General features: G+C 49.2%; 4 protein-coding genes across 5 annotated transcripts in view; 3 read left to right on the top strand and 1 right to left on the bottom strand.

The window, feature by feature from the left end:
- LOC123104215 (protein Iojap, chloroplastic) overlaps positions 1 to 1,146 on the top strand; it is a 3,185-nt gene extending 2,039 nt beyond the window's left edge. Inside the window, exon 5 of the mRNA XM_044525979.1 lies at positions 777 to 1,146. Coding sequence (XP_044381914.1) covers positions 777 to 889 — 113 coding nt within the window. The 3' untranslated portion in view covers positions 890 to 1,146. The remainder of the gene's footprint in view (positions 1 to 776) is intronic.
- A 147-nt stretch (positions 1,147 to 1,293) lies between these two features.
- Positions 1,294 to 2,433, top strand: LOC123104214 (uncharacterized). Its single transcript, XM_044525978.1, has one exon. The coding sequence runs from the start codon at positions 1,389 to 1,391 to the stop codon at positions 2,325 to 2,327; it is 939 nt and encodes a 312-aa protein (XP_044381913.1). The 5' UTR covers positions 1,294 to 1,388; the 3' UTR covers positions 2,328 to 2,433.
- A 117-nt stretch (positions 2,434 to 2,550) lies between these two features.
- Positions 2,551 to 4,511, top strand: LOC123104213 (tetraketide alpha-pyrone reductase 1). Its single transcript, XM_044525977.1, has 6 exons — positions 2,551 to 2,759; positions 2,857 to 3,029; positions 3,108 to 3,299; positions 3,381 to 3,543; positions 3,782 to 3,974; positions 4,113 to 4,511. Exons 1-6 carry the CDS (start codon positions 2,585 to 2,587, stop codon positions 4,261 to 4,263), a joined length of 1,047 nt encoding a protein of 348 aa, XP_044381912.1. The 5' UTR covers positions 2,551 to 2,584; the 3' UTR covers positions 4,264 to 4,511.
- A 213-nt stretch (positions 4,512 to 4,724) lies between these two features.
- Positions 4,725 to 9,416, bottom strand: LOC123104212 (uncharacterized). 2 transcript variants are annotated; one of them, XM_044525976.1, is made up of 12 exons: positions 8,694 to 9,416; positions 8,441 to 8,580; positions 7,770 to 7,830; positions 7,506 to 7,625; positions 6,995 to 7,126; positions 6,793 to 6,897; positions 6,287 to 6,681; positions 5,920 to 6,019; positions 5,752 to 5,811; positions 5,588 to 5,674; positions 5,383 to 5,514; positions 4,725 to 5,296 (listed from the first exon to the last, which is right to left on the bottom strand). In XM_044525976.1, exons 2-12 carry the CDS (start codon positions 8,551 to 8,553, stop codon positions 4,988 to 4,990), a joined length of 1,614 nt encoding a protein of 537 aa, XP_044381911.1. In that variant the 5' UTR covers positions 8,554 to 8,580; positions 8,694 to 9,416; the 3' UTR covers positions 4,725 to 4,987. The 2 variants fall into 2 exon arrangements, with proteins under 2 accessions (XP_044381911.1, XP_044381910.1); XM_044525975.1 differs by having other exon boundaries at positions 6,793 to 6,900; positions 8,694 to 9,414.
- Between the last annotated feature and the right edge of the window lie 16,478 nt (positions 9,417 to 25,894).

Raw genomic sequence — 25,894 nt, 5'->3', positions numbered from 1 at the left:
TTTCTGACTTGATGGAAAGTAAAACAACCAGTACTATTTTTTTGGCTTATGAGTTGATCTTTGACTTCAAGCACAAATTAGGTTTCTGACTTGATGGAAAGTAAAACAACTGGTGCTATTTCTTTGCTTATGAGCTGATCTTTGACTTAAAGCACAAATTAGCTTTCTGACTTGATGGAATGGTGAAACAACCAGGTGCTATTTTTTTCCTTATAAATTGAAGACACAGATTTTCTTAGCATCTGGACACAAATTCAATCTACGAGAACATGTAATGCTTTTCGTCCAAAACTCATGATTTTGAATTGTGTAAGTAAACTTGAACCGTTGGATAACAACCGTGTCCTTGTCCAGTTGTGAACTTAGCCTGAAATTTTAGGACTCAATTTTTGTTACGATTGTATTGTGCATATTTCTGCCTGCTCTCAGTTTAATACAGCATGTTAGCAATGCAAGTAGCCAGGCAGAATTGGTTTTGTTCTGTTTCTCTTTTCTAGTAGCTTACAGGAGTTAAATAATAAAATTGAATAAGAACTTTCAGCCTTTTGAATATGCTGAAAACTGGCAGCCACTGTTGTCGCCACCTTCCTTGTTCCATGTAAACATCCTTCGAAACTGCTCATGGACTTTTAAACACTACCGGGTCGACGAGGTTTTGTTGCAAAAGGAAACTCGCATGTCGATCAATGTCTCAGTGTCGAATACTGTGATGAGCTGATGATGATGCACAAATTTGGCATAGACCTACTTGACCGTCCTCTGCACTCTTATTGCAGGCGATGTCGTCGTGCATATATTCCTTCCCCCGCAGCGGGAATTCTACAACCTGGAGGAGTTCTACGGCAACGCCACCCCCATCGAACTCCCTTTCGAGACCCAGCTGCAGTAATCGCCGCTCGAATCTTGGCATTGGAGCCAAACGAGGACGTTCACTCAAAGACCTGCAGATAGATAGATAGCTTGGTCGCACAGCTGGACAGTGATGCCGAGTGACTACTCTCCTGAAGTATGTGAAATTGGCGCCATCATGCAAACATTCTTGTAATCTGTTGTTATACCATGTGTATCATTGTAGCAACTACGCAGTACGCACTATTGAACAATGTTTAACAGCAAGAGGAATAGAGTTCAGAAAGATTGGCGGTAGATTGTTGAATTCACAGTGCTGGAAAATTTCCAGTTTTGATCTTGTCTGCTGACATCCACTTACCAGCCTACTGTATTTTCTTCGACGTTGCCTGAATTATTCTGACGGTCAGCAGTGTTCACTGCAATTCTGAACTCTGAACTGTACTACTAGCAAAAGACAGTTCGAAGTGCACGTAAGAAGAGTCACCGGAGAGATATCCTTCAGATTCAGATAGATTGGCGTCGCCGGAGGAGCGGTGATGGCGCAGCCGGAGGCCCTCTCGCTCGCGGGCCGGCGGGTGGCGTTCACGACGCCTCAGACCACAGGCGGGGACGGCGGGGAAGGATACGGCGGCCGGCTTGGCGCGCTGCTGCGGCAGCGCGGTGCGCACCCGCTCCCCGTGCCTACCATTGCCATCCGCGCCCACGAGCCCGACCGCCTCCGCCCCTACCTCCTGCCCGGCGCTCTCGACCCCTTCGCGGCGCTCGCCTTCACATCCCGCTCCGGCATCGCCGCCTTCTCCCGCGCCCTCCCCTCCTCCTCCTCCTCCGCCCAGCTTCCCCTCTCCGACGCCGCCTCCGCGCTCCCCTTCACCGTGGCGGCACTCGGCAGCGACGCCGACCTCCTGGACGGCGCCTTCCTTGCCAGGCTCTGCCGCGACGCCGGGAGGGTGGCCGTCCTCGTCCCGGACGTCCCCACCCCCGCCGGCCTCGTGGAGGCGCTGGGGCGCGGGTCCGGCCGCCGCGTGCTCTGCCCTGTCCCCGACGTCGACGGGCTCCGCGAGCCGCCCGTCGTGCCCGACTTCCTCGCCCGGCTCAACGCGGCCGGGTGGACGGCCATGCGCGCGCCGGCGTACACCACGTGCTGGGCCGGCCCGGGCTGCGCCGAGCGGCTGGTGGCCCCGGACGCCGCCGCGCCCGACGCCATCGTGTTCACCAGCTCGGCCGAGGTGGAGGGGCTGCTCAAGGGGTTGGACGCCGCCGGGTGGAGCTGGCCGCGGCTCAGGGCGCGCTGGCCGGACATGGTCGTGGCCGCGCATGGGCCGGTCACCGCCGAGGGCGTCAGGAGGCTCGGCATTGAGGTCGACGTCGTGAGCTCGAGGTTTAGCAGCTTCCATGGGGTTCTTGATGCTCTCGCTGCAACATTTTGCTCTCAACAATTTAAAATTAGCTCCAGGTTTAGTGCTGGTTCACATTGATATGATAGGCGAATTTTTTGATGTAAACTTTCTTTCTTCGAGTCACAAATTGTCAGCCTGATGGAATGAACAAAAATATTCAGTCAGCAAACTCATTGCTATTCCACACCAACCTGTCACCTAGATATCTCCAGAATGTACTGTAAATCTGCATTCTACCAACCAAGCTTTTTACCTGTTAATAACTGCGATCACAGAAATGGGGTGGTGAACCATTCTTGATCTTCCTCCTCTAGAACGTTCCTTGACGTGCTTATATGAGAAGCTGGATTTGCAACAAATCTCAGCTTCACCACTTCCAGTTCGAGACAATGGTGAGCTCAGCCAAGGGCAAAGTGTGTGTAACTGGGGCCTCAGGCTTTCTCGCCTCTTGGCTCATCAAGAGACTTCTTGAGTGTGGATATCATGTGATAGGGACAGTCAGAGATCCAGGTATTCCTTTCTAGCATCCCTCTTGATGACATTATTTATCGTACATACCTGCAAGCAAATGAACTATGGTTTGAACTGTGTATTTGGAATTTGGCAGGGAATCGGAAAAAAGTTGGACACCTTTGGAAATTACCTGGTGCAAATGAGAGGCTCCAACTTGTGAGAGCTGATTTATTGGAGGAAGGGAGCTTTGATGATGCTGTGATGGCTTGTGAGGGTGTCTTCCACATTGCATCACCTGTCCTTGGAAAATCTGATTCCAATTGCAAGGCATGCTGCATTTGCTTCAAACCCTCAATCTATTATTATTACCATGCCATGTACTTGAATATGCTATTTATGTTACAGGAAGCAACACTTGGTCCTGCAATTAATGGTACCCTAAATGTGCTAAGGTCGTGCAAGAAGAGTCCGTTTCTAAAACGGGTTGTTCTCACATCTTCATCGTCCGCGGTGAGGATTAGGGACGAAACCCAGCAGCCAGAACTGTTGTGGGATGAAACAACGTGGAGCTCTGTGCCACTCTGCGAAAAGCTACAGGTAATACAGAACTGTACTCCAGATTACATTTCTGCATAACACTTTGATCTGAAATTGTTCCTCTTCCATGCGCCCAAAAAGCTATGGTATGCCCTGGCAAAGGTATTTGCAGAGAAAGCAGCATTGGACTTTGCCAAGGAGAATAACATTGACCTTGTCACCGTTCTTCCGTCATTCGTGATTGGGCCCAGTTTGTCCCATGAACTGTGTACAACTGCTTCTGATATCCTTGGCTTACTTCAAGGTATGTGAGATTTTTCTAGTCATTTATCTCCAATAGGGTGCTAAAAGCATTTTTAGTTGTTGGATCGTTGGCTTCAGTAATTTAACTCAACCTTTTCCAAGTTTTCTCCTGAATGCAAGTCCCTGGCTTCAGATCTAAAAGCATTTTTGGCAGCATTTGGATTGTTGCTTGTTCTGTTTTTCAAATGATGTACCCTTTGTAGTTAGTCGCTAACTGCTGTTCATATATGCTCTTGCAGGTGACACAGACAGGTTCACTTCGTATGGGAGGATGGGATATGTTCACATCGACGACGTTGCACGGAGCCACATTCTAGTGTACGAAACACCTGAGGCAAGTGGCAGATATCTGTGCAGTTCAGTGGTTCTGGATAACAATGAATTGGTTGGCTTACTCACGAAGCAGTTTCCGGTATTCCCAATTCCTAGGAGGTAAGTCGATGCAATGCATACAACTCATTCTCACGAGCAGTCTTAATATCTGCTCTTGCTGCAAATATACATATTTTTCTTCGGTTCATCTCTTTGCCGAATTTTGACTGAAATGTGTACCTTGAAATCGCTCTGCAGGCTCAGTAACCCCTATGGAAAGCAGGCGTATCAGCTCAACACATCCAAGCTCCAGGGGCTGGGTCTCAAGTTCAAAGGAGTGCAAGAGATGTTCAACGACTGCGTCGAGTCGCTGAAAGCCCAGGGCCATTTGCTGGAGTGCCCGTTGTGAAAATAGAGACAACACAAACAAGCCATAGCCAAACGCGTCGCAACTATGTCTAGATCATGTCAGTTCTCGAGTCTTTTTTTTTTCTCTTCAAATAATTCCTATGTCGTCTCGTTACTATTACCAAACATCAACTGTCACTCGCAGATTATGCGACTACACGAAATGTTTCCAAATGCTTTCCAATTGATTCAATCAGCAATGAAACATTTGACACATTGAATAGAGAATTCAGTTACTTTTATCATGCATTCTGCTGGCGCCTCACTGCCTAGTGTTTTACCAGTTTCCTCCCTGGGTTGAGCATTTATGTTGTTGTTTATTTTATCGACTCTGCATTTGTGCCACTTGCTTCACCGTCGTGAGATCGCCGCCACAATGGAAAGCTAAATTACTAGACAAATCCAGGGCTGAATATGAATTTTCACCTGAATATCGATGTGCAGATAAGATAAGGCCGACAATTGTCTCTAATGCCATCATGTCAATTCTGGATGCACAGTTGACTGTTGAGCAGTATACACCACAGTGGCAAAATGAGAAGCTTTCACAATTCAGATCACCAGTACACCCAGCCCCTATAACCAAAACCAACACAATTCACACTTCAGCTGTATTTACACACTTACACACCACACCATGGGTTAGGTTCATCTAAAACCCGGTAACTACTTACACCATAAGAACAAAACCCAAAACCAAAACCCAAAACCGGTGCCTGCCCTGCCTACTCGGCCAGATCCCTATGTACAACGTATCTGAAGTTGGACTTGTAAGGCAGCCACTCCACACACTTGTCGATCCGTTTCCTGAGTCGGTGCTGGAGCTGTGTCATCTCCTTCCGCTGGGTCTCCGACGTGCTCTCGCACACCAGCTCCACGAGGTGGCGCAGCTCGAGCGCAGCGTCCTTGGCATAGTAGTGGAGCACCTTGGGCAGCAGGAGGGCCTGCTTCTTCACGGCGACGTTGGCCTGGATGAACTCGGTCCGGGCTCGCTCCAGCTGGTGGTGGATCTTCTTGGCCGTGTACAGCCGCACCTGCCACACGGTGAATTTCATGGTGAGATTTTACACAGGGCAAGGTTGACAATGGCAGGAAGGGTTTAAGATGCTGAGGAGCTTACGGGCGGGTCTGAAAATGTTCCTGTGGAGAGCGCGAAATGCGCGACCGGCTCGGAATGGTGAAGGGCGTAGGGGTGCCTCGCCGTCGACCCTGCCAGGGATCTTTTTGCTGGCGTGAACAGCGTGCGAACCCACTGTGAAGGTAAGGATTTTAGTGTGTTTGTTCTATGAATTTCATGTTTTGCGTATTGTAGAAGCAGGTCATACCAATGATGGACGATGGGATTGGCATCCGAGGATCGAGTTCTGAATAGTTTGCGCATTTACTGATTCACCACCCACATTGTATGCAGCCTGATATTTCATTTGGTTCAGATGCTCAGGCACTTTCAGATTATGAGTAGAGATAAGACTAGGCTATAAAAATGTACCTTCAGAATCATGTCAGTGCTCTTCAGGCGTTTATCATGTATCCCATAGGCCAGAAAAGCCTGTATATCACAAGGCAGTATATAGGTTAGAAATGAGATCTGATTTCTGAGGTTAACCAGCCACACAACAAAAGGTAACTAATATGTCCTTTGAGTGTAGAGCAATACATGCATGACTAAAGCATTGTGGATGTTGATCCAAAAGCAGAGCTGCTCCTCATGTGTCATCTTTGTTGGATCAACTTTTTCGAGCCGCTGTATCAGGGACCTGGATGCAGTAGAAATATTTTATAGGTTAGTGGCTGAAGCCTTGCATCTTTACAACAACAACAAAGCCTTTAGTCCCAAACAAGTTGGGGTAGGCTAGAGGTGAAACCCATAAGATCTCGCAACCAACTCATGGCTCTGGCACATGGATAGCAAGCTTCCACGCACCCCTGTCCATAGCTAGCTCTTTGGTGAAGCCTTGCATCTTTCTTAACTTCAATTCCAGTACAGAAAAATCAATGTTCCTCTTGTTTTTTATGTTGCTTACCTGATAGTCTCCAGCATTTTTGACGCATATTCAAACTTGCCAGCATCTATATGTATCCTTGGAACAATGATCATGCCTACGTTTTGCTCACTATTCTCTTTTCCGGATGGATATTGGCGAGGGCTCGTGGTGGCATCGAAGGTACACCGAGGGCTCCAGCTATCATTACGACGCCTCGGAGAGAAGGTACTTGAAGATGAAACAGAATGACTTGGTGAAGTCACGGACTCAGCATCTTGAGATGGCGTGCTTGCAAGTTTGCAGTAGACCGAAGCAATGCAGCCGAGGATGTCCTCCGATAGTTTGCAAGAGATCTTAGGTACGTAGTCTGAGATAGAAGCATTCAAGAAGTTCACTAGGCTGGAATGCTTCGAAGCCGGTCTTGACGATACCTCCTGTGAGATGCCAAAGTTGAGTCAGGCATATTTCCAGTTAGGAACATTATGTTGCTTGGGTGGGTAATTAATGCTGAAAATAATCAATCAAGGGAGATCTCTAGTTCATACACTCATAGAATCTGAGACAGTTGGCAAGTTGAAGACTGCAGATTGCTTGATATCTCTTAGACGGAGCGCACCCTCATCAATACTTTTAATTGCTTCTTGATCCACCTGCTGTTTCATGGCATTAATCTTAGCATATTGGACTTCATCCTGTTGTCATGACTGAAAAGTACTAGTCATCTGTCTAGCACCCTGAGTTATGTACCTCACTAAGAAAACTGCAGGAATCGGGTAGATGCTGATCAAATGCCCTTCTGTAGAGGGTCAGAAGATGCAGCTCCTTGCGGATGACTTCCTGCTCGAGGGCCGCAATCTCCCCAGCTAAATCTGCGATGGACTGCAGAACTGCAAGGTCACGGCTAAGAACACAGGCATAATTCAAGGCGCAGATGAGCGTTCTAGAAAGAGAAGAAACCGAAAGGTACGGATGAACATGCATATGTTCCTCACTTTTCAGTTGCGCGTGCAATCAAATTGTTTGTCTTTGTACTATTACATTTCATGGATTAGTGGTGTGCCACCGTCTTTTTTAAACTCGCGTGTGTTACCTTAGTTAGACTACTCATGGAAAAGAAACTACTCGAGAAAAATACTAATAACATAGCATAGATATAAGACACACATGTCTGCATATTTTTTTCAGCTTCAACAAAATACAAAAAACTTGCGATTCGGTGTATTTGAAACAATTTGCCAGGATTTGCAGGAAACCAAACCTTTGAAGTTGCCTTCTGAGTCCTTTCCGTTGTTTTCCTGGAGTGACGGCCAGGCAACGACTGCTCTGGCAAGTTCAGCGAGTGCCTTCTGTGGAGCATTTTGCTGTCCCGATTGATGGTCTGCAATATGTGATAGAACCACAGCCCACCGGTTAAATTGTGCGTATAATCGCCGAAGAGTAACTTAGGCCTTTGTGCCAAATGGTGGAAGAAACATAGTGTAAAAATGTCAAAAAGTTTGCAAGATAAATCCAGTTTACTCACAGGCTTGCAGTAGGAGAACCGCGGCGACATGTCCACTGCAGCCTCACGTGTCCTCAGCATACTAAAACGGCACACGAGGAATGATTACCATCTGATCAGATTCCACGCCAAAATCCACTAATAATTAAAAAACATTGCACGATAAATTAACTCTGTAGGAGTATTTGTTAGTGTAGGTGAAGGTGGGTCTGCCCATTAATTTGGTTGCACAGTGTGTGAGTCAACCGCTTTGTGCAGAAAATGAAGGCTGAGCATCCTTGCACAGGGGCGCCGTACAGGCTGTGCAGAAAATGAATGAGATGTGACGAGGATGGTTGGCGCGTACAGTACACAGTACACAGAATAATAAGTTGCTCAACTAAACAGTGCAAAATTGTTAAGTGTTCTGTGTGCAAATATGGATGATGAACTGAACTGGACGCCGTACTTGGTTACGGATTGGAGCCTAGAATTTTAAGTTGGGTGCCAGTTTGCAGTGTTTCTTCACAATTTTATTATGTTTTTTCTCCACAGATAATCAGGAGAATTTCTCTGCTCCGATATGGGTCCATGTATATAATTCTTACTGGAAATGACCAAACCATATTCATTTTGTTCCTTTACTGAATGATGAAAATAGCAATTGAAGTATTGGAGGAAACTCTGTCTGTAATTGACAAGGAGGTACTGACCTCTGTGAGTGTCGATGCTGGAGATTGCAGGAGGAGTGGCCGGAGCCTGACCTTGGCGTGTCGGCGCAAGACGCCGTCTCCGACAGCGCCCCTGATCTCCAGGCTCTCTCCATGGCCGGCCGCGCGCGTCGGCGAGAAACCTGCCAAGCACATGCCCCGCGTCACCCCCACGTGATTATTCCCATTTCTCAATGCAATCGCTCCAGGCGGAGGGAGGAATCTAGCAGCAGCAGCAGGGCAGGGGATCCCTCACCTCGAGCTGCTGTTACGGCGTTGCAGGGGTCAGCCGTCCATGAGTGGAGCGATGATGGCCCCGCTTCCTCCGGCTGGCCGGCGGCGGCCGCCTTGTCCGCAGAAGCTTACTCGCAGAAGAGCGGAATCTTTCTTGGATGTCGGCGACAGGAAGAGGACGCAGCCGGCAGGCAAGAGCAATGGAGGACGGAGAGAGAGAGAGAGAGAGAGAGAGAGAGAGAGAGAGAGAGATGGCGGCTACGGATCACGGAGAAGAAGAGCAAGTAACCAAGTGATCCTTTGCCGCCGACGGTACAGGCTAGTACTAGTAATAAGCGGAGCAGAGGAGATAGGCCACGCCGCCACGAGGCGAGGCGAGGAATGTGGGCAAGGAAGGAAAAGACGGGCAGAAAAAGGCTGTGGGAGAAGGAGAAAGGAAGGCGAGAGAATCGAACAATGGCATCAACCTCTCCAATTCTTTAGGTAAAGCCGGAGGGAAAGGCTAAGCCGTAGCCGTGTGATGGCCAGCTCGCTCGTTCGGTGAGTAGAGAGCAAGGAAGGGGATGGAGGAGGAGGAGAGGAGCATCAAATGAAATCCATCGCTCACTGCGCTGGCTAATAAAGAAGGTATTTCCCCTTTGATGGAGAAGATACGAGAATGAGTGGAGTGTTATTATCTGCCTCTTCTGGTGGGGTGGCAGCCCAGCGATGGAGGTGGGAGGGCTGGGTAGGCAAAAAAAAGGTTGGGAGGGCAGGTGAGTGAGGTGAATGGGCCTTGTTTTTCTTGTGGAAACGTAGCGTGATCCGACCGGAGCCAACCTAGCACACCGCCTTTTGTATCTTTCCGTCGCCACCCCAGAATTGGATAGTCGTTTCATATTTTTCATCTACCGTCCGGGTCCGGCCGTCACCCACCGCATATGGATTGGTCGTTTCACCCTTTCCCCGGTTCTTGGCCATCCACTATCCACCGCTCTCAAGAATACTTCTCTCCTCTTGGCTTGGATTTTCTTTCTTTTCTTCCTTTGGATGGAGGAGACGTAGATTCCTCCCTTGATGCCAGCCCACGTCGGGGAGGGAAGGAAGCTAGCTTGCACCTTTCTGTGGAACGGAAGCAAACACGCTGGCTGGCGTTGCGTCGAGTGAGCCCTGCGTTTCTCCCCTGACCAGTGCCTAGTTGATGATGGATCCTTCACTCGTTGGCCATCAAATCCGGTTCACCCGGCGGCGCGTTTTTGTACTACCCGCATGGGCCAGGCCGTGCAAATTCCGATTCCGATCGGGCACGGATACGGCGACGACGGGAGCCGCTGCCTGCCTGCCTGCCCGATTGTGCTCGGTTCGCGCCCGTGTGTCTACTACTGGGCACGGCAACAAGCACGGCGTGCGAGTCCGCGCTGGTGCTCTTGAGATGAAACCCGAGAGAGGAGGCAGGGATGATGGGGTGGTAAGATCCGATGGGATCGGGAACTGTCGTGGTCGAGGCCAAGCACCGGATCCGCGAACTGGCTTATTTTATGCCGCCGGCATCGGGTGATACGTTCAGAACAAGCGAACCACGGCGAAAGAAACCAAACAGAGCGAGCATCTACGTAATGTGTCTGTGGCGAATAAACAAATTCGTGCATGCGTGGGTGAAGCCAGGCTAGGGAAATCGGGAACGGGGCCGGCCGCGCGCGCGCACGGACACCCGGGATTTCTCTCTGTCTGCCTGCCGACGCATGCGGCACAGCGTGGCGCGAAGCGGATCATCAGACGAGCCGATCGGTCGAGCCACCGGCGCGGCCGGCCCCGCCGCGCCGCTGCATGCAATCTGCGCGTCGGCGTTGCTCTTGGCTTGCGTGCGTGCATGCACCTACAGCGAGCTACTCCCTCCTACTGTAGTAGCTACGAGTGCGGGCATGCACGTACTGCGTAGACGCCGGCCGGTGCGTGATCGCGTGGCAGCCGCGCATGTCGATCTGCGCGTGGGACCAGCCAGCCAGCCAGTCAGTCATCCGCCACCCACCTACTGATACCGATACCACAGTAGTCCATATGATGGCTCGTTGATGTGTACAGTTCATCAGTTGAAATCCGCGAACTATGATCATGCTCAATGATGTGTGGTACGCTGGGACGACTTGGACGTGTGATGAGGACAGGGTATCCGCCAATCAAGATGCATGGATCGGCCACGTTGTGCAGCCGGGAGCCGGGTGCGATGGACGAGTTCGTACAACCCGTGTGGCTCGTGACACCAGGGACGTGTTTGGTTGCCCGCATGAGGCCCAACCTGGCCCGGGCGGGAAGAATTTGGCCCGTTTGGTTTCCTGCATTTACTGTGTGGCCCGCATCGCATGAAGTTTAAAGCACGTCCAGGCCAGGCCCAGGGGCAACGCATGAATCGGCAGTAGCTCGCGAGCGAGGCAGTGGAGGGCGACGCGCTTCTCCCCTCGTGCGAGCAGGGGAAATGGCGCGAGCTCGCCCGCGTCGCCGAAAAATCGGTGGGAGGATTTCGGCTCACCTCCCGCCGCTCCACCCCATATTTAGCCCCTCCCTCACCGCCCCAACTCCCGCCATCATCCTTCCTCCGTTCGCGCTTTCCCGCCGACGCGCATCGGCATCGACGAGCACGTAAGCGACACATCTTCATCGGCCGGCTGTCCACGGCGTTGGAGCTCCTTCACCGGCCGGCGTTCATCTTTCACCACCGCCCTCCTCTTCCTCAAGCTGCAGCCATGGCCTCTGTGAGTTCAATCCCCCTTTCTCACTGTTCCTTCTAGCTAGATCTGAGCTGCAGCTAGGGTTTGATCTAGATGCATGGTTGATTAGTGGTCTGATTTGTAAGCTGATATGGTTGGTTGCTATGCTATGATTATAATTTGTGGTAGGGCTAGATGTTCAAGCATGTGGTAGGCTAGATTAGTAGTAGAGTTTGAAGTTGAACCTTATGCTTGTGTTGAATCATGCTCAGATCTGTGATTTGTAGCTATTGGTGGTCATGTGCTTGCTATGATAGTGGGAACCATGTACATGTATGCTTAGTATGATAGTGATGAACCATGTACATGTATGCTCCTGCTTTCATGGATTGTCCGGTATGTTGTGTGCTATGCTCACTGTCAATGCGTGCTACGATTGTAGGACATGACCACGCAGACGCAAGATCTTAGTCAGGCCCTTGTCGTGTTCGACAGCCAGTTTGCTCCATCGTTTGTCGATGACTCGCAGCCTATGTCCGAGATGGCACCTGATTCAAAAGTGTTCGAGTCTGATTCCCTCTATGTGCCAGTAGTGCTCGTTGAGCCAACTACTCCTGTTGCTGCTGCCGCTGCACTGAAGCTAGCAGCAGCAAAGGCAAAGAAGGATAGTAGGTCGAACAACATGAAGTGGCAGCTGTTCATGTCCATGTTCGTGCTGAACAAGATGTGTGAGCTCATCTCTAGTGGAGTTAGGACTGACAAGGGCTTCAAGGAGGTGCACTTGAACACCGTTGCGAAGCAGGTGTTCGAGTTCTGTAGGCAAGAGGTGTCTGCCACCCAGGTGTACAACCACCTGAGAAAGTGGAGAAGTCGATGGATCCAAGTGTCTAAGCTGAGAGACCTTAGCGGCGCCTCATGGGATGAGAACACTTGCTCCATAGTTCTGGAGGAAGAGCACTACGCCGGCCATGTCGCGGTTAGCTCACAACCCTCTTCCTTTTCATACTGTCCACCACTGCCTACTCCTAATCGCAACTAACAACACTTGTGTTTCATTCTTAGGACCACCCAAGGGACGCTGAGTTCCTCAACACACACATCCAGAACTACAACCAGATGCATCACATCTTCTCCGTCGGGCTGGCAACTGGGAAGCATGCCATGGGCTCGGGGGAGCCTCTTGGTTCTCCCATGCCTGACTTCCCTGGGACCCCGGACGTCAAGATCCTTGATGGCCCTGACAAGCCCGCTGCGAAGCCCTTGATAGGAAGAGGAAGAGAGGAGGCCTGCTGGAGGAGGAGATCAATGTCTTCTGCAACATGACTGAGGCGGTGAAGGAGGTGGCAACAGCCATCAGGGAGTGCAAGCCCCTCGACGTCCACCCTGACCTGTATGGCGCTGTCATGACCCAGGGTGGCTTCAGCGACGAGGCTCTCATGGCAGCTCTCAGCCACCTGCTTGACAATAAGGCCCAGGGTGTTGGGTTCGTTGCCATGGCCGACGCTCACAGGGTGCTGTGGCTCAGGAGCTGGCTGGGCAAGCACTACTACTAGAGTAGTGCTGCATGTGAGCGTGCATGATCCCTGACGGCGATGGTGGTGGCGACGACGATGATGACGACGTACATTTTATGTAGCTAGGGCTCAAAAACTATTTGATGGTCTGTATATTTTGGTGAGGTGGTATATACTAACCCCTCACGGTGACGTTGAACTTGCGGTGGTAGGACGACACCCTCTTTTGGATGTAGTGGTAGGTTAACACCAAGGTAGTGCTAGGAAGAACTTGCTATGCCGTATGATCATGCATGCTTTACTTCTCTTCTGCTCCATTGTTGTTTGTGTGCTACTTTGCTTGCTACTTGTGCTCCATTGATTTGCTGCTTCAACTCTTGCTCTTGTGCATTGCTAGGGCAAGTGGTATGCCGTGTTCATTGGTGAGGTTCCAGGGGTTTATAGTTCATGGGAAGAAGCCAATGCACAAGTGGCATCGTATAGCAACAGCAACTATAGAGGGTTCAAGACTAAGCAGACAACAAAACAAGATTACTCCGCCTGGGTGCGAAAGCACGGAGGCAGCAGTGTCGGCAGTGCCAAGGTTGGAGCTGTCAAAGTGGAAGCTGCTAAGGTGGATCGTCAGTTCGGCCTGAAGCTGAAGAACTTCATCATCCTCGTTCAGTTCGTCAACATTGCTGTGTTGTGGCATTGGTGTGCTAGGTGTGATCATTATGGGTAAGCTCACCAACTAAGGTACAAGGTAAGCACAACATGTACGCTGTATGCAACCAAACGCCTTGTTCATGTGCCGCTAGGGCCAATGCAGCCAACCAAACAAAGTGCACTTGCGTATTAACTAATACAGGGACTAGGGATGCAGGCAACCAATCAAGTTGCATATGATGTATTAGGGCCTGTTTTTGTTCAACCAGACTGAATTGAGAAGTGCATGCGATGCAGGAACTGTTGACAACGGCAATCAAACACGCCCTAGGTGGACGGACGAGCCAGCCCTGCTGGCTGCCTACGCTGCGAGCATGCTGCATGCTGCATGCAACCTGGCTCGCCCCCGCCCCAGCGCCGCCTGTGCGTGCGGCCGTGTGTCGCGTGTCGGTGCCGGATCCCAGGCTGGGACCTACCTACACTGTGCCCGACTGCTACGCACAGGATCTGCTTGCTAGTATCAATCAGGTCCATTGTCAACCCATCCCGGCAGCACTGCAGCATCGTGGATTCGGCAAATCTCGAGGAAGTTTCATCGCACCCGCCCGCCGGCCGGCCGGCGGCATCTCGGACATGTCGATCGATACAATAGGGCCACCAACCGAACCCTCCGCCGCTCCGCGCCTTTACATATTTATTTTTCCCATTTGCTTCCCTTTTGCGGCCTACTGTCCGTACGTACGTACGTGCATGCACATGTCCCCATCCAGTTCCTCCTCGCACACAAAAGCTCCCCGTCGGACACCGACAGAGCTCCGCCGTTCAAAAGGTGCAGACAATTCATCAAACACGCAGTCAGTTTTATCATACACAAACACACCAGACGTTGAAACCTAACACAACCTCTCAGATTTTGTTTAGGTGCTACTTACACACACGGGACCGCCAAATGGCAACCAAAGTAGTAGGACTGCCACATGCATGCATGCATCAAGGGCACATTTTATCATTCTTGTTGGTAGCAGCAGTACGTACGACGGTGGTGTTTCCTGTTCCGGGGAAGAGACAAGCGCTGCCACCATGGCATGGACCCGCCCGGAAATGCGCTCCATGCAACGCAATGCAGACACCACCGACCCGATTACTCGATCGATCGGATCCCCATTCAATTCGTTCCCATTAACTGTGCTCACCCGTGACCGATTGATCGACCGATCGACCTCGAGTATATTCCCCATGACTAGCTAGTTAATCTTTGTGTTCATCAACGTAAATGAAAAGGATCGATGGATGCGTGCATCAAGATTGTCAAAAGAAGGAAGAAAAACAAGGATACGGACAACGAGAGGGACACGAGACATCAAACCTTCACTTTCATTCATATATGATGATTTCCGTCGAGATCGTGTCGGCAACAGGGCTGGCCCATAGCCCGGGCAAAAGGGCCGACCGCCCGGGCCCCAACTACAAATTATACTTCTAAACACTATATACCCCTCAAATAAAAACTTCTAAACACTATACAATTATGAGTTGGTTAGGTGGACAGTGGTATCCCCAACCCACCAGGGTTCAAATCCTGGTGCTCGCATTATTTTTGAATTTATTTCAGGATTTCCGGCGATGCGCTTTCAGTGGGAGGAGATGTTCCCGTCGACGACGAGGCGCCTACGGTGACTTCGTAAATCTCAAGATGATATGCCGGCTCAGTCTCTCGGAGGTGCTCATAGGGGTAGGGTGTGCGTGTATGCGTTCATAGGGATGAGGTATGCGCGTGTATATGAGCGCTTTTGTCTGTTCTGATACTTAAAAAAAAACTTCTAAACACTATACAATTATACATTGCATCTAAAAGATTATTCAATGCATAAAATAGAGCCTCGATTTGAAGGAGCGCAAATACACACCACATAGTAATGCTTTATACCATGTGGAGGAAACCAAACCGACTAGTGAAATTGAGTTTAAATGTGGAAAAAGCTCACCTTCAACCGACCGACAACGCTCGCGCGTCCGCCGGCTCCGCGTCTGTCGGATCGTCTGTTGATCACACGAACGAGAGCGTCACCACTTCCACGTCACGCGCTGCAGTTTCTGAAAGTTACCTATTGTTTCACGACACATTCATGCAAACTGGATAACGCCCCCGCAACTCAGTTGACTCGTGCGGCTGGGATGGCGACGACGATGGGACCTGGGAGGGCGCAGGGGAAGGCGGCGGCGCACGGTGTGGGGCGACCAGGCGCATCCACCGGGGTGGCGACGGCGACGGCTTCGGGATCGGTGGTGGCCGGCGGCGACACAAGAAGGTATACGACCACATGTACGAGGCAACAATATTGCAGAATCAGAAATCAATCGTTCGATCCCCTAGACGAATCTAGCACCCACTCTATCATGGACTTAACACGACAGATGCCTTAGCAAAATGACTTAGGTGTGGAGCCATCGCGACTAGGTTAGTTTGAAGGGGTTAAACGGGACAAAGGACACATAGAGTTTACCCAGGTTCGGCCCCTCTCAACGAGGTAAAAAGCCTACTCCTGCTTTAGGTTGTATTGCTTGGGTTTCGATTACCAGGAAGTGAATACGCTTGACCTAGCTTTCGATTGATTGTTACTTGTCTTAACCCGCCGCCGGGTCACCCCTTTATATACATAGGTTGATGCCCGATGGCTTATAGAGTCCCGACCGGCTTATACACAACGTATCCGGCTCGGCGACTAACTAAAATTGCCTTACAATACAAGTTAGCATATGGCGGTTCATCCTCTTGGCCTCAAGCCGTCTCTGGGTCTTGGGCCTTCAGCAGGCTTGCTTCATGGCCCGCCATCTTTATCAACAAGACGTCAGTGGTATGACCCTCCCCCCCGGGCGGGTCATACCCAATAGTTACATCCCCAACATTAGGCCCCAGGTTGATTTGAACTCGTTCACATCAATCTTCAGTACTTGACTTAGCAGAATCTTCCCTCATCAACTTTATAAACTTGTTATAACCCGTCATGATGTCAGCTCATACATTTGCATTAACCCACCATGACGTCATCTCACATTAACTTCACCTGAAGCCGAGATCATCTCATCATATCTTTTATTGTTAATGGACCTCCCGAAAATCGAGGCATCCTTGTAGCCACATAATCATTTTTTCAGCCTCCTCGATTCCCGTGCATGCTATTTATCCAACTCCTTATAAATAGGGATAGGGGTCCTTTTCATCCCCCCCTTGCCTCCCTCGTCTTCCTCTTCTTCCTCGCAACACTCACACGCGCCCGAGCTCCGCCGCCGTCGACCTCGTCAACTGCCTCAACTCCGGTCGCTTCATCAACCTGAACGAACCAGAGAACCACGGCGCACCTCCGATGTCCAGCAACACCAGTAAGCTCTCCTTCCACATAATCAGATCTGCATTAGGGTTTGCCCCAGTTCGTCGGAGTTCTGTGTTGTTCTTCGCTTTCTCCTCTTTAGATCGCATAGCTAAATCTGAATCCGTTACCAGAGTGATGCGACAACTGTTAGTGTCGTGGATTTGTCACGGCAGATGTCCTAGCGAAAGGACTTAGTCGTGGAGCCATCGCTACGAGTTTACTTGAAGGGGTTAAAGCGGACACAAAGACATGTGGGGTTTATACTAGTTCGGCCCCTTCGATGAAGGTAAAAGCCTACGTCTAGTTGTGATGGAATTGATGTGGTCTCGATGGCTAGGGAGCGAACAAGCTTCGCCTAGGCCCGAGTTGTGGTTCTCTCGCCTGAACCGCCGCCGGGCCGTCCCCTTATATACACGGGTGACGCCCGTCGGTCCATAGAGTCCTAGCCGGTTCATATTCGTATCCCGGTCGGTATCTCTCTATTCCTAACTTACAATACAAGTTATACATCAGGTCGGTTTTATAGCTACAGATTCTAAACCGACTATAGGCCTTGGGCCTTCACCTGCTTATACCACTATGAAGTTAACCCGGCCCAAGTAGGCCGGTTTACACCCAGTGGTAATATCCCCAACATTAGGCCCCAGATTGATTTGAACTGGTTCATGTCAATCCTTCACACCATCTTGCGTCTTGGATGTCTTCTGTTAATTGGCAAATCTTCATGTCGTCATTATGTTTGATTGCTGTAAACCGGCATGACGTCATCAGCTTTGGCTATTATAAACCGGCATGACGTCATTATGAAATTCATAACGCCCTCTTAATGACAGCTCCTGGATTCGCGCGTTTGACCTAGCTCAGTTGCCTTATAAATAAGACCGAAGGGTCATTTGTTTTCTCTTCCCCTTCGTCCCTTCTTCTTCTTCTTCCTCACGTTGCCGGCTTTGGAGCTCCGCCACCACCATCGACCTCTGCCTCGTCTCAGGCCGCTGCATCAACCTGTACGTACCAGAGTGTCACGGCGTCTTTCCGCATCCTCTCCGTTCCTGGTAAGTTCTCTCTCCCTCTTAACCTAGATCTGTTCTTAGGGTTCCATGTTCTTGCTATGTTCATCGCGCGTTCATAGCTGCTCTCTGATCTTGAATGCATCTATGAACTCTTGCTGTGTTTAGTAGCGATCCCTTTAGCATCCGCTTACCATTTCTCATCCAAGCTCATAGATCTCCCGCATCTATCCGCTCAATGGTTCACTTCTGTTTCCGTTTTAGTCTTCGAAATATTTCCTGTTTTTATGAGCTTGCTGTAGATCCGTGGCTGTAACATAATTTTGTGAAACTTGTTTCTAGTTATCCATAGTTTCGATTGCTTCCGATGCTTAGGCCAGGCGGTTTAACTTCACCATAGAGAAAAAATTGCCAGACCGGTATATATGTCATTAGTCCCCTGGTTGAACTGCCAGAATCCATCTGATGCTGCGTTGTAGAAGACCGGTTTATGGGTACTGCCTCCGGTTTACCGTAATTAGATCAACACCGTTTTATCCGGCATGTTCTTGAACCGGATCATTTATTTCTTGTAGATCTTGTCATGGCCAAACAAGTGTACGGGTGCAACTGGGTTCCCTCCCGTGTCACAGAATCACAGCTGAACGATCTAGTCCTGATTGGTGCTTTGGATAGCAAAGACATGATTCATTGGAAGGTACCTGGAAATGAATGTCCTCCTACACCCCAGGAAGGACAGGTCGTGGTCTTCACAGATCATATCGCCCGGGGCTTCAAACCGCCCGGCTCCAAATTTTATCGGGATGTGTTAGCCAACTTTCAACTCCGTCCACAGGATATTGGCCCCAACTCTGTCACCAATCTATGTCACTTTCAAGTACTTTCTGAGGCATACCTTCAAGAGGAGCCTTCCGTCGAGTTATTTAGAGATCTCTTTCATCTGAACCGTCGTACTGAATTCACTGACGGCCCTAATACTGAACTGGGCGGTATGGCCATTCAGAAGAGGAAAGAAATCACCTACCCTCACGTCAAACTCCATACTCACCCCAAGGAATGGAACGTAACTTGGTTTTATTGCAAGGATACATCTCCTGATAATGAAAATCCCTTGCCTGGCTTCCGTCCGGAACGGCTCAGCAACACTCACCCTTTTCCACAAAGGCTAAGCGCTAAAGAGAGAATTAAATACGCTCCTCAACTGTCCAAGCTTCGGGCCTTCATGGCCAACGGTTTAACAGGAATAGACCTTGCACGCTGCTGGATATCATGGAGTATTTTGCCTCTAAGCCGGCGCCCAAATTTGATGTGTGAGTATACTGATAGTGTCGATGACCCACTCCGACACACTAAAATCCAACTCCCTGAGGACGAAGTCACAGAATCTGTGAAGAAAATGCTGAATGAACCGGAGCACCTCTGTGCTCAAACCGGGCTGCTTCCTTACTGCACCACCAACAAACCGCCAGCGGTAATATTTCAATTGCTCTATTGTTGAACCGAGTTACTATTTTATATGTTCAACATTTTAATTGCTGCTGATCCAGGGTGATAATCCGTTTTGGAGTAAGAAACTTCCTCAAGACAAAACGGAGAAGGCAGGACGGCCAACCCGGCCCAAGACCAAGGTTGTCAAGAAACCATCTCATAAGAGAAAAACCACCGCTTCATCTGACCCAGCCATTGATGATGATGTGGGTAATCCGGATCTTGAGGTAGAACTTGATTCACTTGGCTTACTTTTTACACGCCTTATTGATGATGATGTTTGTCAGGATGACGCTGAAGCCAGCAATGCGGTTTTCGTTGAGGTAACTATTCTCTCTTCCGATTCAGAAATCTTGCCTTTGCCAAAATTTCGCCGGGCAAACTGAAAAGTTAAATTTTCTCATCCTCTTGCTTATCTGGATTCCCAATTTCTTATGAAGACTCAGCAATACGAAGCTCGCCACACAACCCGGCACAGTGGCCAGGTAGTTACCTCTGCCGGTTTACCAAACAGTCCGGTTCGAAAACGCCGCTCCGAGGTCTCCGACCTTTTTATTGATTTAAATCGTAAAGCGGGTTTCTTCCGTCAACCTCTTAATCCATCCGACTCCGATTATCAGGTCACTTCTCATTCCTCATCTGGTGAATCGTCGGCCACCCAGCTACCACCTTTGAAAACAGTTGCTGGGTAAGTTAAACCGAACATATGCTTCCAGTATGCTGCGCAATGGTTTACACTTTTCCTTAATTTTTATCTTTTCTTCCAGGGCTAAACCGAAACCAAGCAAGAAGGCCCGCCTGGATAGAGCGGCTGAAGAAAATATGGCCCCAGAACATGACCAAGTGCCGGATCATGAAATGTTTACTTCTGAAGATATCCCCAATGATCCTCCTCTGCAAGACAACATTATCCCTGAAGAAGGTCTTATTAATACTCCAGCGTCTGCTGATCCGCCTGCCAGCTCTGTCCAGATTGAGAAATCCCACACTCCTGCTGACAAAACGGCCGCACCAACCCAAACCGGCGAGTCAAAAGATGATGATGTTGTGATTACCGGTGTAGGCCGCTCTGAACCCGGGAATCCTGCCACCCTTACCAGGCATACCATGAAAGAGGATTCTTCCCCTTTGAATAAAGGAAAATGGGATGTTGAATTAGAAACATATGCCGCTCTGAATGCTCAAGATCTTCACTCTGGCTATTTGAACCGGCTTTACACTAGCCGTGACTGTGAAGCTGGCCTGGTCAAAATGATGAGGGATAAATTTGAGGTAAATTCCTTCTTTCTTTTCTGCCCTTGCATTCATCCCGGTAGCCCCCAAGGACCGGTTTGTGACCTTGGTCAAACCGGGACTTGATCCTGAATATATATTTTTTGAAATCTGTCGGCATAACCCTCGAGGGCCGGTTTAGTATAAGCAAACCGGGGCTAAAAAATAAAAAGCTGTCCTTAGAACAGAACTTGATCAAATAGCCATTAGCCCCCAAGTGTCAAGTTGAATACTTGTATTGAGCTTGGGACTTTGTATTTGAGCAATATACAAAAAATTGAAGGTACATTAGCCCCCAAGTGTCAGGCATATAACTTTATTATGTGGTTGATACTTCAATTTCTTGTCTCGACTGTGAAAAGCTTTAAAATGTCATCTGTATGCAGGCTGAGATTAAAATCAAGGAGGACCGGATTGCCGATTTGCAGCAGGCCCTGAAGACCCAGCAAGCTGAAGCAGATAAAGCCAAGGAAGAATTAACCAGCGCTTTGAGCACTGCTGAACGGCTGAAACAAAATTTTAAGAAAGAGCGAGCTGACTGGGCCACTGAGAAGGCCGGTTTAACCAAAAGAGCAGAAAATGCTGAAGCGGCCCTTAAACCGGTGGTAGATGAACTGACGGCCGTACAGCGGCAAATACACTCCATGACTGCTGCTATCTTTGGTAAGCTCCTTGTAACTTCTGTGATAAATTTGAATCTGCTGTATCGTAAGTCCGGTTTGAGACCATTCCAATCCTTTTGTAGGCACACGTATTGGGCACTTAGGAAATGATGTGCGGAAGAAATTGAAAGCTGCCTACACCTTGGTAGAACAATTGTACACTGGAGCCCAACGGATCATCAGCACAGCTTCTCACAACAACCCGGCGCCCTCTTTAATCCAGGACACTCTTAGCAAGTTGTCAATGCTTCCAACCCGGATTGAGGAGCTGAAAAAATCCGCTGCCCGAACCGGAGCCATCAATGCCTTAATCCGGGCAAAGGCATGGGTGCCCGACTTTGATCCTGTGGAAGCAGCTCAAGGCTATCCCAGTCTAAAAGAAGATGGCTCTGAGTTCAACGAAGAAGATTTAAGGGCCATAAACCGTGCAGTACGCCCTCTGGCTTGCCAGTTAGCTGAAGAGGCAGATTTGACGCATTATCAAGCGCAATATAATAATCAAAACAAGCGAGTGCCTGCCCCAACTGTTGAAGCGGAGAATCTGATTCCTCCAATCCGTAAGCACACTTACGCCCCTGATATTGAACCGTCTTCCCTGATCCATGAAGAAGTTGTTTTCCAAGCTTTAATGGGAATCGACTGGACCACTGTTGATTTCCAGCCAATGGGTAGAGACGAGGAAGCTGAAGCGGCGGAGGACGAGGAGCAGGCTTGAACCGGAAGCCGGTTTGAAGTGCTATTTGCAACATCCTTCTACAAAAACAATGATTTTGTTTGGGCACCATGCTGCCTTGTAATAGGATAGTTAAAACTTCTGCTTGGGATATGCCTTCGTGCATAAGTACTGAAGCTTTTGCTTGAAAAAACTTTAACTCATATTTCCTGCAATCAGAAAAATTTGAACTTCGATAGCGGTTATACCGTCAGCCGGATTATGATCTTGATATGTGTATCAGAAATATAACAAATATACGATACATAAATACCTGCCATGCTTGGGTATAAAGCTGGCTTAACCAAGCCTGAAGCGGTGGTTTTATAAACCATTACCGTCAAAAAAGGGGAAAGTTGCCCCCGTACAAACCGTACTGACTTAATATGAGCCCCCTAGTTACTCCATGATGTTAACAGGGAAAAGGTAAACCGGGTAGACTCCTCCGGATTAGAAGGGGAATCAAAAATCATTGGCTGAACCGGAAAAAAATATGCTTGTTGACATAAAGAAATCCAACAAAAGCAAAAAACGAACAAACCATGAAAGCAACATGGAAACGAAAGTAATGATAAAACCCATTCGCAAAAATACGCTATATTGAGCTGTTCAGATGGCATTACCATGGTCGGACAGGATCAAGGCCCCCAATAGGGGTGACAATGATTCAAGTCAGCCAGGTCCCCAAATGACTCGTGGCATATATGCCAAATCAAGAGGCATAGCAATGGCTCGGGCCCGACCATGCTCCCAAGTGATTTTGTGGCCTTAGGCCGACCAAGAGGCGTTACTGGTTCAGACTTGACCAAGTCCCCAAATGATCTGGTGGCTGTCGCCTATCAAAGGGTGTTCGTTGGTTCGGACACGACCAAAGCCCCCAGTGATATAAAAACAAATGTCAAGGGGTAAACCGGAGGCCGCTTTAGACAGAATCACTCCGTGTAACCTCGCATGATGAGAAAGACAGAGACCCCGCTTCAGCTGAGGCTCCCGTTTGATATATCAAAGATAATATATACATTGTCATGATATGTACATAGATAGAGCCAATGGCTCAAGTATAGTAAGGCCGAAGATGAGCTATATTCCACGATCTGTTGGTCTCCTCTTCTGATGTACGTGAGTCGTGATGCTCTCGAATATCAATCAGATAATACGACCCGTTGTGCAGATTCTTGCTGACTACGAAAGGTCCCTCCCAAGGTGGGGATAACTTGTGCATATCCGTTTGATCTTGGATGAATCGAAGCACCAAATCTCCTTCTTGAAAAGTTCTGGTTCTAACCCGGCGACTGTGATAGCGACGAAGATCTTGCTGGTAAATCGCCGAACGGGCAGCCGCTATATCACGCTCTTCGTCCAATAGGTCCAAAGCATCTTGTCGCGCTGTCTCATTGTCTGCCTCAACATAAGCTGCCACACGAGGCGAATCGTGCCGGATGTCACTAGGGAGAACCGCCTCTGCTCCATAGACCATGAAAAATGGCGTGTATCCTGTGGACCGGTTTGGCGTAGTATTGATACTCCATAATACAGATGGCAGCTCTTCAACCCAACATCCTGGTGTTCTTTGCAATGGGACCAAAAGCCGGGGTTTGATGCCTCACAAGATTTCCTGATTAGCTCGTTCTGCCTGTCCATTGGACTGGGGGTGTGCTACTGACGACACATCAAGTCGGATGTGCTCACGTTCACAGAACTCCTTCATAGCACCCTTGGATAAATTGGTACCATTATCGGTAATGATACTGTGTGGAAAACCAAACCGGAAAATCACCTTCTTGATGAACCGTACCGCTGTTGCTGCATCACACTTGCTGACAGGCTCCGCTTCAACCCACTTGGTAAATTTATCAACTGCCACCAAAAGGTGAGTTTTCTTATCCTTGGATCTTTTAAAAGGTCCAACCATGTCTAGCCCCCAAGTTGCAAATGGCCATGTTATTGGGATCATCCTCAATTCCTGAGCCGGCACATGAGCACGCCTTGAAAATTTCTGACATCCATCACACCGTTTAACCAAATCCTCCGCGTCAGCATGTGCTGTCAACCAGTAGAACCCGTGACGAAACGCCTTTGCAACCAGAGACCTTGAACCGGCGTGGTGCCCACAATCCCCTTCATGGATTTCTCTTAAGATTTCACAGCCTTCCTCAGGAGAAACACAACGTTGAAACGCCCCTGATACACTGCAATGATGTAATTCACCATTGACAATTGTCATAGACTTGGATCACCGGACTATCTGCCTGGCCAGAATCTCATCCTCTGGCAACTCCCCCCTTGTCATGTACACAAGATAAGGAACCGTCCAATCCGGAATAACACGCAGGGCTGCCACCAATTGAGACTCCGGATCAGGAATAGCTAAATCTGCTTCACTTGGGAGCTTGACTGACGGATTGTGCAACACATCCAAAAAGACGTTAGGCGGGACCGGTTTACGCTGAGAGCCCAACCGGCTTAAAGCATCCGCCGCTTCATTCTTCCGACGGTCCACATGATCCACTTGATAACCCTTGAAACAACCTGCAATATTATCCACTTCCCGACGATACGCAGCCATGAGCGGGTCTTTAGAATCCCAAGTGCCAGACACCTGTTGAGCCACTAGGTCCGAGTCACCAAAACACTTAACCCGGCTTAAATTCATCTCTTTAGCCATCCGCAGACCATGGAGCAAGGCTTCATACTCAGCTGCATTATTAGTACAAGGGAACATTAAGCGGAGAACATAACAAAACTTATCACCTCGTGGGGAAGTTAATACGACTCCAGCCCCCGAGCCTTCCAATTGCCTGGATCCGTCAAAATGAATAGTCCAATATGTGTGATCCGGCTTCTCCTCTGGTGCCTGTAATTCTGTCCAATCATTGATGAAATCAACAAGTGCTTGAGACTTCACTGCCGTCCGAGGCACGTACTTCAGTCCGTGCGGCCCCAGCTCTATAGCCCACTTGGCAATCCGGCCAGTCGCCTCCCGATTCTGTATAATATCACCCAAGGGAGCTGAACTGACCACTGTGATGGGGTGCCCTTGAAAATACTGCTTCAACTTCCGACTGGCCATAAAAACACCATAGACCAGCTTCTGCCAATGCAGATACCTTTGCTTGGATTCAATCAGCACCTCACTGATATAATAAACCGGCCGTTGAACCGGATATTCCTTGCCTGCCTCTTTGCGCTCTACCACAATGGCCACGCTAACTGCCCGAGCATTAGCCGCTACGTATAATAATAGCGGCTCCTTGTCGACCGGAGCTGCAAGAACAGGCAGATTGGCTAACTGCCGCTTCAGATCCTCAAATGCCTTGTCAGCAGCTGGACTCCAAACGAAATTGTCTGTCTTCCTCAGCATTTGGTACAAAGGGATAGCCTTCTCCCCGAGGCGGCTGATAAACCGGCTCAGAGCAGCGATTCGGCCCGCCAAACGCTAAACATCGTTGATACACTCCGGTTTAGCTAGAGATGTAATAGCCGTAATCTTCTCCGGATTAGCCTCAATTCCTCTGTTAGACACCAAGAAACCCAGTAACTTGCCTGCTGGAACACCAAAAACACACTTGGCCGGATTAAGCATCATCCTGTAAGCTCGCAAGTTATCAAAGGTCTCCTTCAAATCATCCACCAGTGTCTCCTTCTGCCTTGATTTTACTACAATATCATCCACATATGCGTGCACATTGCGGCCGATCTGCTCATGCAGGCAATTCTGTACACACCGTTGATAAGTGGCTTGGGCACTCTTGAGCCCGAAGGGCATAGATACATAGCAGAAGGCTCCAAAGGGAGTAATGAATGCTGTTTTCTCCTGGTCCTTAACCGCCATCTTGATCTGATGATATTCAGAGTATGCATCCAAAAA

The sequence above is a fragment of the Triticum aestivum genome, chromosome 5A, assembly GCF_018294505.1.
Source record: "Triticum aestivum cultivar Chinese Spring chromosome 5A, IWGSC CS RefSeq v2.1, whole genome shotgun sequence".
Classification (NCBI taxonomy): domain Eukaryota; kingdom Viridiplantae; phylum Streptophyta; class Magnoliopsida; order Poales; family Poaceae; genus Triticum; species Triticum aestivum.
The sequence above is the reverse complement of the archived record's forward strand: the minus strand, read 5'-3'. Positions and strand labels throughout refer to the sequence as shown.

Excerpts from the sequence above, each read along its gene's own strand:
- LOC123104214 (XM_044525978.1), top strand. The coding sequence starts at position 1,389 with ATGGCGCAGCCGGAGGCCCTCTCGCTCGCGGGCCGGCGGGTGGCGTTC.
- LOC123104213 (XM_044525977.1), top strand. The coding sequence starts at position 2,585 with ATGAGAAGCTGGATTTGCAACAAATCTCAGCTTCACCACTTCCAGTTC. Across the intron at positions 3,030-3,107 it reads AATCTGATTCCAATTGCAAG|GAAGCAACACTTGGTCCTGC; the intron begins GCATGCTGCATT and ends TTTATGTTACAG. Across the intron at positions 3,300-3,380 it reads CACTCTGCGAAAAGCTACAG|CTATGGTATGCCCTGGCAAA; the intron begins GTAATACAGAAC and ends GCGCCCAAAAAG.
- LOC123104212 (XM_044525975.1), bottom strand. The coding sequence starts at position 8,553 with ATGGAGAGAGCCTGGAGATCAGGGGCGCTGTCGGAGACGGCGTCTTGC. Across the intron at positions 6,901-6,994 it reads CCTGCAGTTTTCTTAGTGAG|CAGGTGGATCAAGAAGCAAT; the intron begins GTACATAACTCA and ends GCCATGAAACAG. Across the intron at positions 5,675-5,751 it reads GCACTGACATGATTCTGAAG|GCTGCATACAATGTGGGTGG; the intron begins GTACATTTTTAT and ends ATGAAATATCAG.